Below are 13,171 nucleotides of genomic sequence, written 5' to 3' on the forward strand. Positions count from 1 at the left end.
TTTCAGTGGAGTAGGGTGAAAGCAATTTCCCCTACCTGCTCCAAGCATTCTGTAATCACTTCACTCCAACACCACTCCGGGTTTTCCATTTTCACTCCCAATATACACTCACTGACCACTTTATTAGGTACACCTGAACACCTACTCATTCAAGCGATTTTCTAATCAGCCAATCATGTGGCAGAATTGCAATGCATAAAATCTGCAGATAGAGGTCAGGAGCTTCACTTAATGTTCACATCAACCATCAGAATGGGGGCTGGTTTGAGTATTTAGATTTCTGCTGAGGAACACAAATAGTAGGCCTTACCATTTGAGTACCTCATTAGAAATCGAGATTCATCAGACCAAGCTATGATTTTATCAAAGTCTTTAACTGTCTAGTTTTGGTGAGCTTGTGTCCACTGCAGCCTCAGCTTTCTATTCTTATCAGAACGAAGTGGAACCCGACATTGTCTTCTGCTTTTGTGGCCCATCCGCATCAAGGTTCGACGTGTTGTGCATTCTGAGATGCTATTCTGCTCATTACAATTGTACAGAGGGGTTATCAGAGTTTCCGTAGCCTTGCTGTCAGCTCGATCCAATCTGGCCTTTCTTTGTTGACCTATCTCATTAACAAGATTTTACTCTCTGCATAACTGCCGCTCACTGGATGTTTGTTGTTTTTGGCACCATTCTGAATAAACTAGAGACTGTTGTGCATGAAAATCCCAGGAGATCAGCAGTTACAGAAATACTCAAACCAGCCCATCTGGCACTAACAATCATGCCACGGTCAAATTCACTGAGATCATATTTTTTCCCCATTCTGATGGTTGATGTGAACATTAACTGAAGCTCCTGACTCGTATCTGCATTATTTTATGCACTGCACTGCTGCCACACAATTGGCTGATTAGATAATCACATAAATAAGTAGGTGTATGGGTGTCATGTGATAAGATGTGTGGATTGACGGTCTCAGACGTGGAGGCAACTGAGATTCGTCTTCCGCCACCCAGATTGAGGCGAGTCTCTATGCCACCACGAGGACTTAGAATGCCTTGGGAATTGAAAAAAAAAGACCCCACAAAAAACAATCTTTGATCATGCCCACTCTAACTTTCACCCTCTCCATCAGTAGTATTCAGGAAGCATTTAATATGTTTGATTGTTTCCAATAATATTTCACAAATTCCATCTTTCATTCTGACTGCTAATAGTCTATTAACATCTAGTGGAATCTTGCTGAGATGTAATTGCACTCTGGCCCGTTGTGTTACGCTCGTGACAGAGCGGTATTGGAACGATCTTGGAGTGAGAGAAAACACTGACGCTCTGTATTCTGATACAATACTCCTTGTGGCAAAATCATACAGCTCCTCTTCCACTCTGTACCACTCACATACTCTGCTTCAGATAACTGCAAATGGCATCAAAGCTTCAGAGGAGGTCAGCGAGTTGAAAACAACAGAAGACTGGTGAATGGACTGGAGCAACAAGATTAAAGCTGGAAGGATAGAGAGATGTTGGGTGAAAGAAGGAAAGAACAGATGTGTGACAGATGAGGAGCTACAGGCATTAAAGATGAAAAAAGCAAGAGCAATGGTGGAAGTCAGAAAAGCATCAAGAGCATGGTGACTTCAGCACTTGTTGGCGTATAATAATTTTTTACTCCGTGGTTTCGTAAATTTTTTAATCGTTCGAATGGCGAACAATTCATCCAAAGACATTCACATAAAAGTAGTGTCTAAGTATATTTTCTGGTCCACACTATAACGTTTTATTGGAGAGTCGTATTTGCATTTTCTATAAACATTTTTATTAACAGTAGTAAATGAATACTAAATAAATTCATTCATTAATATTCTAACTTCTTCAGAATAGTTATTGAAATAGTTTTTACATGGGCTACATGCCATACATGTGGAGTATTCAACCTTATTAGTATTAATGATAACAATTAATTGTTAATTCTAATGACAATCAACTATGAACATTGCTCAATTTACATCCCTTATCCCTCGATATGAATAGTTTTTATATGAATAACAATGTGTTAATTTGTTCTTTTTTTACTAACATGACATTTTGTCACATCGGACATGATGTCAAAAGGCCTTTGGACTAGTTTGTAATGTTTTGTATGCGCAACATGGTTCTTACCTCTGTAGTTGATGATTTCGGTACCCAGGACATGAGTCATCTCCAACACAGTGATGAAGGCCTTGTCCATAGAGGTGAGGGGGAATGGGGACATACGGTGTCTTCGAGCTACCTTGGTGATGTCCACTGCACTGTGACCTGAGACCAAGAGTGAGAGTTTACATACTACATTCAAACATACACATCATCACTAATAAAGCACGGTTGGTCACCCACTTGCTCTCAAGATGTTCTCCTTGCTGCTGCATCGTGACTGCACCTTCAGAGAGATAGAGAGACAGAGAATGAGAGGGAACGAGGGGGAGAGAGAGAAGGGAATTGGAAAAAGAAAGAGAGAGAGAGAGTTAGAGCACAAAAGGAGCCCCATTCTTCATCCAGGAGATTTAGCATTCCACTGACAGGATTCATTTAGATCAGAATGATCATCTACACATTCAGACAAAACAACCAAAGAAGCTAGCTACAAAACAAACAAACTGAAAACAACATTTCAGTTCTACTGCCATTATTATCATTATCATCATGGTCTTGACATAATGTCATAATGAGTCTGTGAAGTTCCATGGTGTGTTGTATACTAGTACCCAGATCTGAATCATATCTGATATACTGTAGCTGACATGTCAACATGAAATAGCATTCAAAACAAATTTGAATGAAACAAATCCATAAATGCATAGTAAATCTGAATATTCAATATGAAAAAGAATATGATTTGGCTACTGGTTAACAATATTGTCCTTGCGTGCATGGCCTTGGAAGCATACGAAAAGGTATGTTGCTTCAGAGGTGGAGCAAGTTATTACATTTTGATAAAAAAGTATTCCGAAAATTATTTCTTAATTATTAATTTCTTGGAATAACATGCACTGATAAAATTGTGCACAATAGGGCCCAAAACAAGTACTAAGAAAGTAAATAAGGTCAATTGTTATATTATGTTGACTTAGCTACAGTAAGAACCCCATAAGAGGGGGCAAAATTAAAGCTCTCCCACCAATCCTGTTATCTTTTCACACAGTTTAAGTAAAAAATCCATCTTAAAAAAAGACCCATGAATATTTAACAATAATAATAATAATAGCAAATTTGAGTATACATTCAGCTGTAACTGTCAAATATACCAATAGATACTATTATAAAGTATGGAGTTCCCTTAGGCCAAGAGTAATGGTATGAGAGGGCAATTCATTTCCATGCAAAAAATACACATAGACTTGAGGCCATAGTGAAATAGATGTTTAGAGATTATTAAAGTGTTTGAATTAGTGCATAAAAGCTTTATAAACAGCCCTTTATGTGTCCTTCGTGCTGAGACGCAATGCCCCTGGCCTATAGGGGGAGACACACAAGCAAGTCCCAAATCCGTTCTACTCAGGATCCAGTTACAACAGACTAGCACCAACACGACAAATCAATGATCAACACAGAGCAGAAAGAAAGAGCAAGATTTAGAGAAAGATACAGGAAGAGGAAAAGGAAAAAGAAGAGTAAATGGGAGGAAATGGAAGAGGACTTAAAAAGGGAAAGGAAGAGGAAAAGGAAGAGAAATAGAAAATTGAAGAGGAGATTTAGAGACAGGGAAAGAGGAAGTGGATGAGAAAGATATAGGGGAAAAAGGACAAGGAAAATGGGAGATTAAGGGAGATGGGGAAAAGGAAGAGGAAGTGGCTGAGAAAGAGAGAGGAAAAGAAAAAGGAAGAGGAAAATGGGAGATTTAGGAAGAGGGGAAAATGAAGAGGAAGTGGATGAGAAAGAGAGAGGGAAAGAAAAAGGAGGTTAAAAATGGAAAGAAAAAGAAAGACAAAGAAAAAAGGAAAAGGAAGAGGAAAAGGAAGAGAAAAAAAGAGGAAGTGGCTGAGAAAGATAGAGGAGAAAAAAGGACGAGGAAAATGGGAGATTTAGGAAGAGGGGAAAATGAAGAGGAAGTGGATGAGAAAGAGAGAGGGAAAGAAAAAGGAGGTTAAAAATGGAAAGAAAAAGAAAGACAAAGAAAAAAGGAAAAGGAAGAGGAAAAGGAAGAGAAAAAAAGAGGAAGTGGCTGAGAAAGATAGAGGAGAAAAAAGGACGAGGAAAATGGGAGATTTAGGGAGAGGGGAAAAAGAAGAGGAAGAGGATGGGAAAGAGAGAGGGAAAAGGGTAAAGGAAAATGGGAGATTAACGGAGATGGGGAAAAAGAAGAGAAAGTGGATGAGAAAGAGAGGAAAAGAAAAAGGAGGAGGAAAATGCAAAGAAAAAGAAAGAGACAAAGAAAAAAGGGAAAGGAAGAGGAGATTTAGAGACAAGGAAAGAGGAAGTGGATGAGAAAGATAGAGGAAAATGGAAAATAAAAGGAGACAAAGGAAAATGTAGAGAAAGAAGAAGGGAAAAGGATGAAGGAATAAAAGGGGAAAGGAACAGGAAAAGGAAGAGACAATTTAAAAGAGAGGAAGAGGATATAGAAGTGAAAGAGTAAAAGGAAAACAAAGAGGCAGAGGGAAAGCAAGAGTAAAAGGAAAAAGAAGAGGAAGAGAAACGGTAGATGAGGTGCAGCTAACATACAGCAAACAGCAATAAAACACTGTATCTAATGGAGATAAAAACTTAAAAGAACAGAAAAAAGGAAAGAAAGAAACAATAATAAAATCTAAGAAACAGAACTAAATGCCCACAAGAGACTCCAACACACCAAATGTCTAATAAAAAAAAAAAGAGTGTTAGATAGAGTGACATCTACAGACAAATAAAAATGAGAGAGAGAGAGATAACGAAACAACGACAAGAAAAGAGAAGAGTTTAAAGCAAGGAGTTTGGACTCCTGACGCAAAGCAGAGTTTGCAGATGGAAGCAGCTCCTTTTTTTGCGTGGGTGGGAAATAGTTACTCGCGAGTCGAAGGTCCTATGTCCCCGGTGATCATCGTTGAGCCCCTCCAGCCTAGAGTGGAGCTTTGGCAATGAACAGAAACAAAAGGGTTTACAACAGACAGAGCAAAGGAGAAGCTTTGGGAGACCAAATAAATAAACAAAGAAAACCGAATGAGTAAAAGGCTCTTTAAGACTGCAGTCACTCAAGTTTACACAAAACAAGCTGAGTGATGAACAAAACGAGCATTGAGAGGTGAAGCGATCTGATTGGACGGTCATTCAGTTAAGGGGCGTTAAGCCAGCCAGGAAGTTAGCACAGGTTAGCGAAGAAGAGGGGCTTGGTGAGACACAAATATCACTCAGCTCAGCACAGTTAGCAAAATCACACAGCACATACCAGTAAGATTGGAGGACACCAGATAAAGATAGATGACAGTCACAAAAGTTTTGTTGGCATTTTGTGGGCTCAAGTGTGCTAATGGCCACAAGAGCAGGTCAGAGTTTGTATTATATTGTGCTACTGCATGTGAGGTCTGAACAGACTGTGAATATGAGTGTGAGTGTGTACACATGTGTGGGAGATTTCTGTCAGAAAAGACCAATGATGGACAGATGGGTAAATTAACGAATGATGATGATAATGACAACATAAGAATTGCTGCTAAAAAGCATATTAAAACTGTATATTAGGGCTACTGAAATGTATTTACACATGTTTATCTAACTTTATATTCCAACTGAATTTTTTTTCATTTTTTCCCCTTTAAATTAGTAAAAAAAAAAAAAAAAAAGATGCATAAAAATTGTATATTACATTTTGACTGTATGTTATAATACAAATATAATACTACATTTTGAGGCAAAGTTCATCAAATTCAATATGTAAGAAAATAATCTTCTGACAGTCCTAAACAAATATATAATCAGTCTCTGGGTATTTGAGTTATATAAGAGAGTTGTACAAGATTAGTGTGTATATACGAAACTAATTTAGCTGCTTGCGTAGACCCTTCATAGATTTCTGTAATGTGCTACATATAATGTGCATTTATCTTCAGAGGATTCTTCATGTATGATCCTGAAACCCATATTTATTTATTAAAAAAAAACACTATGCTGGTCGATTTGTCTACACTCAACACAAAGACAGTGTATAAGACACCCCCAATAGCACAAATGTACATACAAACACAAACAGATCTAAGAATTGTATTATCCTGTCAACTAGGCATTTGTCTATGCTTACCAGGCATACATTTTCCTCTTTATTTACAAGGAAATGTTTGTATCCGTGGTACAAATACTACTTTTCATTCTCCTCTCTCCTCGTGTTTGTGCATCTAACCTCCCTTCATCAAACAGCATGAACTCAGAATGAAGATAAGAGTAACAAATGATCACAGGAGGGGTTGAAGGAATGGACAAAGGCAATGAATGCAAGGTAGAGATGTCACATCTCTTTAACTCAGAGCCGGACCAAAGGACTCAGTGGACTGAAAACATGCTCACAAACACACACGTCCACGCGCACACACACACACACTTCCATGCACGCACACACACACACACACACACACACACTTCCACACACGCACACGTCCCTGCACACACACACACACACACACACACACACAAAGGGTGGAGTGATGCGTCAGCATAAAGCCAGATGAGAGTTAAACCCTGACCAGTAAAATTAAGATGGAGTAATTGGGGAACAGTCATGGGGAATAAATTATTAACAAGTGAGTGTCAGGCCCAATAAGAGGAACTCTGCTCTATGATTAACAAATCAGAAATGATTGATAAGACAGTGTGGGAACTAATAGCTGAAATGCTGGTGAGCCATTTTATTACCTTGGAAAAAGAGGGATGAGAGAAAGAAAGAGAGAGAGAGAGAGAGAGAGAGAGACAGCGAGGTGCTCTGTTCCAAAATCTAGTGAGCTGCCTATATATACAGCATTTACGGCATTCATAAGCACATTTCTGACGAGATTTCAGCCAAAATAATTATGTTCCCTTCTAAGATACCTACTTTTGGACAAATATTAAAGGAGCATCAGATTTAACCTTTGAAAAGATGCCAGTCCCCGAATGCACTGTTATATCAGTAAAAACATAAATCCAAGATGGCAGACAAGTCAGGAGAAATGTTGATTATAAATATGAATTATTATTATTTGCCTGCTATTATAATTATATAGGCCATAAATACAATAAGGTAAAGTAGGAGTAAAGTTTAAACAAATAATAAATTGACTAAATTACTCCATATTTGTGCGAGATGTACTGCTACGCTTATTTGGGTATCGTGGTGTTAGATTAGCAACATGCTAACATATAACTTATTATTATTATTATTATTATTACATAGGCTATAAATTCTATATCGAAAAGCATTAATAATACATTTCAATCACATTAAAAATGTACTAACTATTCTAATATATGTGTGCTATGTACAGTATTTTACTGCTTATTAGAGTATCGCACTGTTAGCTTAGCAACATGCTAATGTATAAATTATAAATATATTATTATTAAAATTATCTTATCACTTTTACGCGGATGACATTCAAAGAGTCGGAGTTAGGTATATTAACTGATTTATTGGAATGCCTGTCATGCATTAAGACTTGGTTATACAACAATTATTTACAACTGAATACAAAAAAGACTGAAACTTTGATCATTGCTCCAGAACAAAAAGTACCCCAAATCAAACAACACCACGGTTCCTTGGACTCATCCGTCCAGTTGAGCCTAAGAAACCTTGGTGTTCAGTTCGACCAATCAATGTCTCTGGATGGTCATTCTAGACAGTTGGTCAGAAACTGTTTTTATCATTTGAGAAATATCTCTAAACTGAGAACAATACTACCCAAAGCTACCATGGAGTTGATCATTCATGCTTTTATTTCGTCACGTTTAGACTACTGTAATTCTCTTTTTATTTGTTTTAACAAATTTTCTCTTAACCGTCTCCAATTGGTGCAAAACGCAGCAGCCAGGCTATTAACAGGAACAAACAAAAGGACTCACATCACTCCGATCTTATTTATTCTCCACTGGCTTCCAGTAAAATATAGAATCGATTATAAAATATTAGTTTTAACTTTTAGAGCACTTCATGGACAGACCCCTAAATATATTGCAGACATGTTGACCCCTTACTCTTCATTCCGCACTCTTCGTTCCTCAGGTCAAAATCTCATGATGATCCCCAAAACCCGACTTAAAACTCGGGGAGACCGCTCTTTTCAGGCAGTTGCTCCCAAACTGTGGAATGCCCTGCCCTTGTCGTTGCGTGTGGCTGATTGTGTTGATTCTTTTAAAAAACAGCTGAAGACACTTCTATTCAGACAAGCTTTCAGTTAACTTAGTTATCATGTTGTATGCTTTGTATAATTGTTTCTTAATTGTTTAAATTGTTATTTTTCTACATGTAAAGCACTTTGTGATTTTTGTCTGTGAAAGGTGCTATATAAATAAAGTTTACTTACTTACTTAAAATAGGATATAAATTCAACATGGACAAGCATTATTAATAAAGTTCAGGCAAACTACAAGAGAACAAAATTGCCCAATATGCCCAGTATTACATTGTTATCTTAGCAACATGACAATGTACACATTATTAGTATTTAATATTATTATTATCAATGAGAATCAGAATGAGCTTTATTGCCAAGTATGCTTACACATACAAGGAATTTGTATCTGTGTCAGAAGTGTCCAGTGCACAAAAAACACAACAACAAGACAGAGATAATAAAAAAAATAGAATAAAAATAAAAAGTGAATAGAAAATAAAGTATTTATAGAAATACAAAATAAGACAAAAAATATATATAGGCAGACCATGAATTCCATATGGAAAAGCATTTATAATAAAGTTCCATCAAATTAAAAATGGACATAATTACCTAATATTTGTGCATTATTAATGATTATGTTTATTATAGTATTGCATTGTTAGCTTAGCAATATGCTAATATCAAACACTATTGGAATAAACTAAAAAAAAAAAATTAATTAATGAACTGTGAGTCAAGTCTCCTACACGCTTCACGTGAGAGTCCTATTTATGTGATGCGCAGATTATTTGCTGTCTAAGAAAAGCATCCCGAATCAAAAGGCAGCTGGCTTTGTAGGCAGTAGATAGCAAAGAAGTTCACTATGATTTGGAACAGAGAGATGGTGTAAGACAAGACACTAACAAACCAAACTGCCCTGACTTAAACACCAATAGACTGTGGGCCATGTGCAAAACTCTTGAGGGAAGATGCTAGTGCATGGTTATGTGATTGATTGAGAGCTGATTCATGTAAAGGTTAGGGGAGAAAGGGAATATCCGTTTACCTGGTCCAAGGTAGAGTACCTTGACTTGAGCGTGATGACCTCATCCAGATGAGCCCTGAACTCTCTCCGTGAGGCCTGGAGGAAGCCACAGGACAGTAACTCACCTGACACAGCCATCAGCACACAAACATACTTTTTAACATACACTATCACAGACACACGTACACACTCTAAGGATCAGCTAACACTGACATGAAAAATGTGAGGGGGAACCAAGCAAAACATAATGACAGCAAAATCCTCCCACTACTACTACTTTACTAAAGATGAGTAAAGCAGCTACAGTGTATGACACTGAAGATTCGGCTGATTTCAAAGAACAAATGGAGGTTTATGTGGGTAATGAGCAATTGTGATTGTATTAAAGCTCATTTCTGTAACCCTTCTACTTTGGGAAACTGGAAGTGTTGCAGTAAAGTAGATGCTCATGAGAAATAACATACTTAACGCTAGGGCATGCTTCGTATTTCCTCGTGTCATTATGGCTTGCCTTTGATCGAGCGCTCGAGCCTTTCAAAGTGCACACTTTTGACTGCGAGTCTGTATAGACCTGTTAAATGCATGCACAATATGACTGCTTTGTGGTACTCTTTAGCACAGTCAATGCCAGGCGCATGCACAGATGACTTGCACTGATGCGGGCTGTCTAGAAAAACTGTCTGCATGTACTGTGTTAATGACGAATTTTGCGTTATGCACACTGTGCACAAGACGTAGCGGCATGTGGAAAACTGAAGTATACTTTGCCCTTTTGTCTTGAGGGACACCTATTTCAGTGTATTTTTCTGTCAAATTGTAGGGACATTTTAAGTAAGGTATTAAAAAATGACTAAAAGCAGCTTTAATTAAACAATGAAAGGTAAATAATGAAATATTGCAGTATTAATTGCATGTTACACATTTCTCTTATTAATGGTTATATGTCCACTTTATACTTATTCAGGACAGAAAAGTTCAGAATTCGTACATAATTGATGGTTGAAGGCATCAATTGATGAATTACATACCAACAAACACACACACCACACAAACTATGAGATTAAATGGAATACAAGTTAGTTTTGGGGTAAATAAAAGTGACTGTTGATGAAACAGACTTGCTGCAAAGAGATTTGTTGTGCACATATAAGGTGTGCGAGCAATAATTAGCAGAGTATCGGAGAGAGGGGCGTGGCTAGTTGCAGGGTGATGGGCAGAGCTGTGTAAAACATGCTGTACCTCTGTGACACTATAAGTGGATGAGCAGGAGGTGAGCCGGGCCTGGTGTAGGAAGAGAGGGAACAGGGAAGAGGAGGGTTAGCACTGCAGCCACAGGCAGTGGAAACACATACAAACAGCATTTCAGTCATTACACAGGCAACTCTGCAGGGAGAGGACACATTCAAGACACAAGGACACAGCAAGCCCACTGTCAGTTCGACTGGACACAACTGTACACTTTTGTAAAGATCTCCACAGAAAGAACACAAAATGAAACATGCAAAAAACATTGAATGCCTACATTTCTGTTTTTAAAGGGACATGTGAAGGAAAACAGGATTTTCTTTGCTCTTTTGAAATAAAAAAAAAAATTAATAAAAAAAAAAAAAAAAGAGTTAAATCTAAAATGTAGGCATACTCGAACATTCACAACGCAAAGCTCCCCCTGCAGTCCATTTATGTAAATTAAGCTGAAAAAATGTCTCTTCAGAAAACGTCATAGTTATGATGTCACAACTATGCACACTAAGACATGACAGCCAGATTTTACCTATCAACACCTATTCAGTATTCGGAAACTCAGGCTACGTATACATTAATCCAGATACATTTGAAAACAGCGTTTTCCTTTTCGAAACACATTCCGTCCACACTGCCATTTTCAAGTGTTTTCCAAAAGTTGCTCGTCCACACTGAAATGTATGAAAACTCTTAAATCCCCTTAATGCTTGACATGACAACAAATACATCATATATTTCAGATATCTCAGTTTTCCCTGCCAACACTGCAATGCAAAGGTGCCTTAATCAAATGTGTCCGCTTGGGAGAGCGTTTTCAAAAAGCTCAGTTTTGCTGTCAAAAACACAGCATCACTGTGCATAGAAGGCAGAAACGTAAAGGAAAAAGATACAAATATGATTTCACATGCAAAGTTAGCCAATAAAAACAGAGGTATTTTACATATTGACAGGGTCCTACATAAACACCCGCCGAGCACAAAATTAGAGTAAAAATGGGCTTTGGCGAGTAATACAATGTTACACAAGACATACAAACTATATACTAAAGAAAACATCTCTCACACCTGTCCTAACAACTTTTGTCTCTGTGGAAATTATACTAGTTTCAAAAGTTTATCTAGGATGGCGTAGGTTTGTTTGCTGTGCCACACATGTGATGAAATATTCCTTAACAACAAAATAAAAATATAAGGAATAAAATCATAATTGGTCTTCTACATGTTTTTGTGACTGGTGAAGTTCACAGAGTGACAGAGACTAGCTCATGTAAAATGAGTGACCTGTGCTGTTTGTTAATAATATGCAGGAGCGGTTCTAAGGTCAGTGGTCAGTGCCAAGCCCAAAAATGGAAGAATATGGGTGAGCTATAGAATGGCCCTGAGATATAGAATGTATAGAATGGTCTCTGAATAAGGAGAACTGCAACTGGGGTTGGAACAATGAAAATGGACGAACACAAATGCATGCACACACAACGCACCAGTCAGGTGTATATTAGACCAGTGCACAAAGACATCTCTCTCTCTGCCCTTGAAGTCTTGCACCAGCCTCTAACCGCACACGCACGCACACACACACACACACACATAAAGGAAAGAATTACATGCAGAGCCAGTGCCAGATACAATATGCATCTCTTCTGCAACTGTCACACACCTGTCAGATTCAATGACAGGACCATGTCATTCTCTCCACGGCAACCGCAGGGGCCTGTTCTCTCCTTCGGCTAACCTTCAATCTACCCTCTATTTATCAATCAAACGGGGACAAAGAGCCATCGGACTGCCAATGTCTATTTATTACACTTACAGAGCCAGGTACTCACTCACTCACTCTCTATCTCACTCTCTCACTCTCTCTCTCTCTCTCTCTCAAACCAACACATAATTTTAGCATGTGTTTCTAAAAGGTAAAGTGTGTCATTTGTTTAGAAATTTGCCGTCTATTATCTCAAACTTCTCAGTTTGCTACAACTCCGGAGGCTGCTCAATAGTTTTACATTCAATTCTACCCAAATCATTATCAAAGGACATCGAAAGAGTTTTTCAAAGTTAAAGTTTTTGGGGTTACCATTATGGTGAATAATGGAGCTTGAGCATAAATTGAGGAAAGCTACAATTTTGATTATTCTACAGTAATTTGCTTTACTCGTTGAGCAATCGTTATGCTAATCAAAGCATTTCAAACAAGCAAGCATTAAGTATTAGCATGCTAGCATTCACTGCACTAGTTAGGTCTTGCTAGTAGTAGCTAGTTAGGTTCCCTCCACTTGAAGTATTTAAGTTGAGCTTATATTGTCATTTTAAGTTCAGCAGAAGAGTTCAATTTAAATTTGAGTACAGTTTTGAGCAATTAACATGAATGTGAAGCACAAAACCAAATCTATAAGTTCTATTAACATAAAATTGATAAACGTAAAACAAATTGATAACCGAGTTTGCACACAATTAGCATTTACAGTATGTGCGTGATAACAGTGCCTTGTCCTACATCTCGTCCGATGTGCGAAAGCCAATCGTAGGGAAACAAACATTATTAACCGTTGGGAAACAAACATTATTTATGTAGATCTATTTCTAGTAGCATTTAACACATTTTTGAG

General features: G+C 37.7%; 1 protein-coding gene across 2 annotated transcripts in view; it reads right to left on the reverse strand.

Moving 5' to 3' along the window:
* Positions 1 to 13,171, reverse strand: part of LOC127657276 (gephyrin-like) — a 123,059-nt gene that overhangs the window by 28,260 nt on the left and 81,628 nt on the right. Inside the window, exons 11-15 of one of the 2 annotated variants that reach the window (XM_052146001.1) lie at positions 10,567 to 10,608; positions 9,349 to 9,423; positions 5,008 to 5,070; positions 2,362 to 2,404; positions 2,146 to 2,283 (exon numbers count right to left, since the gene is read on the reverse strand). In XM_052146001.1, coding sequence (XP_052001961.1) covers positions 2,146 to 2,283; positions 2,362 to 2,404; positions 5,008 to 5,070; positions 9,349 to 9,423; positions 10,567 to 10,608 — 361 coding nt within the window. The remainder of the gene's footprint in view (positions 1 to 2,145; positions 2,284 to 2,361; positions 2,405 to 5,007; positions 5,071 to 9,348; positions 9,424 to 10,566; positions 10,609 to 13,171) is intronic. The other variant, XM_052146002.1, reaches the window with a different exon arrangement.

The sequence above is a fragment of the Xyrauchen texanus genome, chromosome 16 (genome assembly GCF_025860055.1).
Source record: "Xyrauchen texanus isolate HMW12.3.18 chromosome 16, RBS_HiC_50CHRs, whole genome shotgun sequence".
NCBI lineage: Eukaryota > Metazoa > Chordata > Actinopteri > Cypriniformes > Catostomidae > Xyrauchen > Xyrauchen texanus.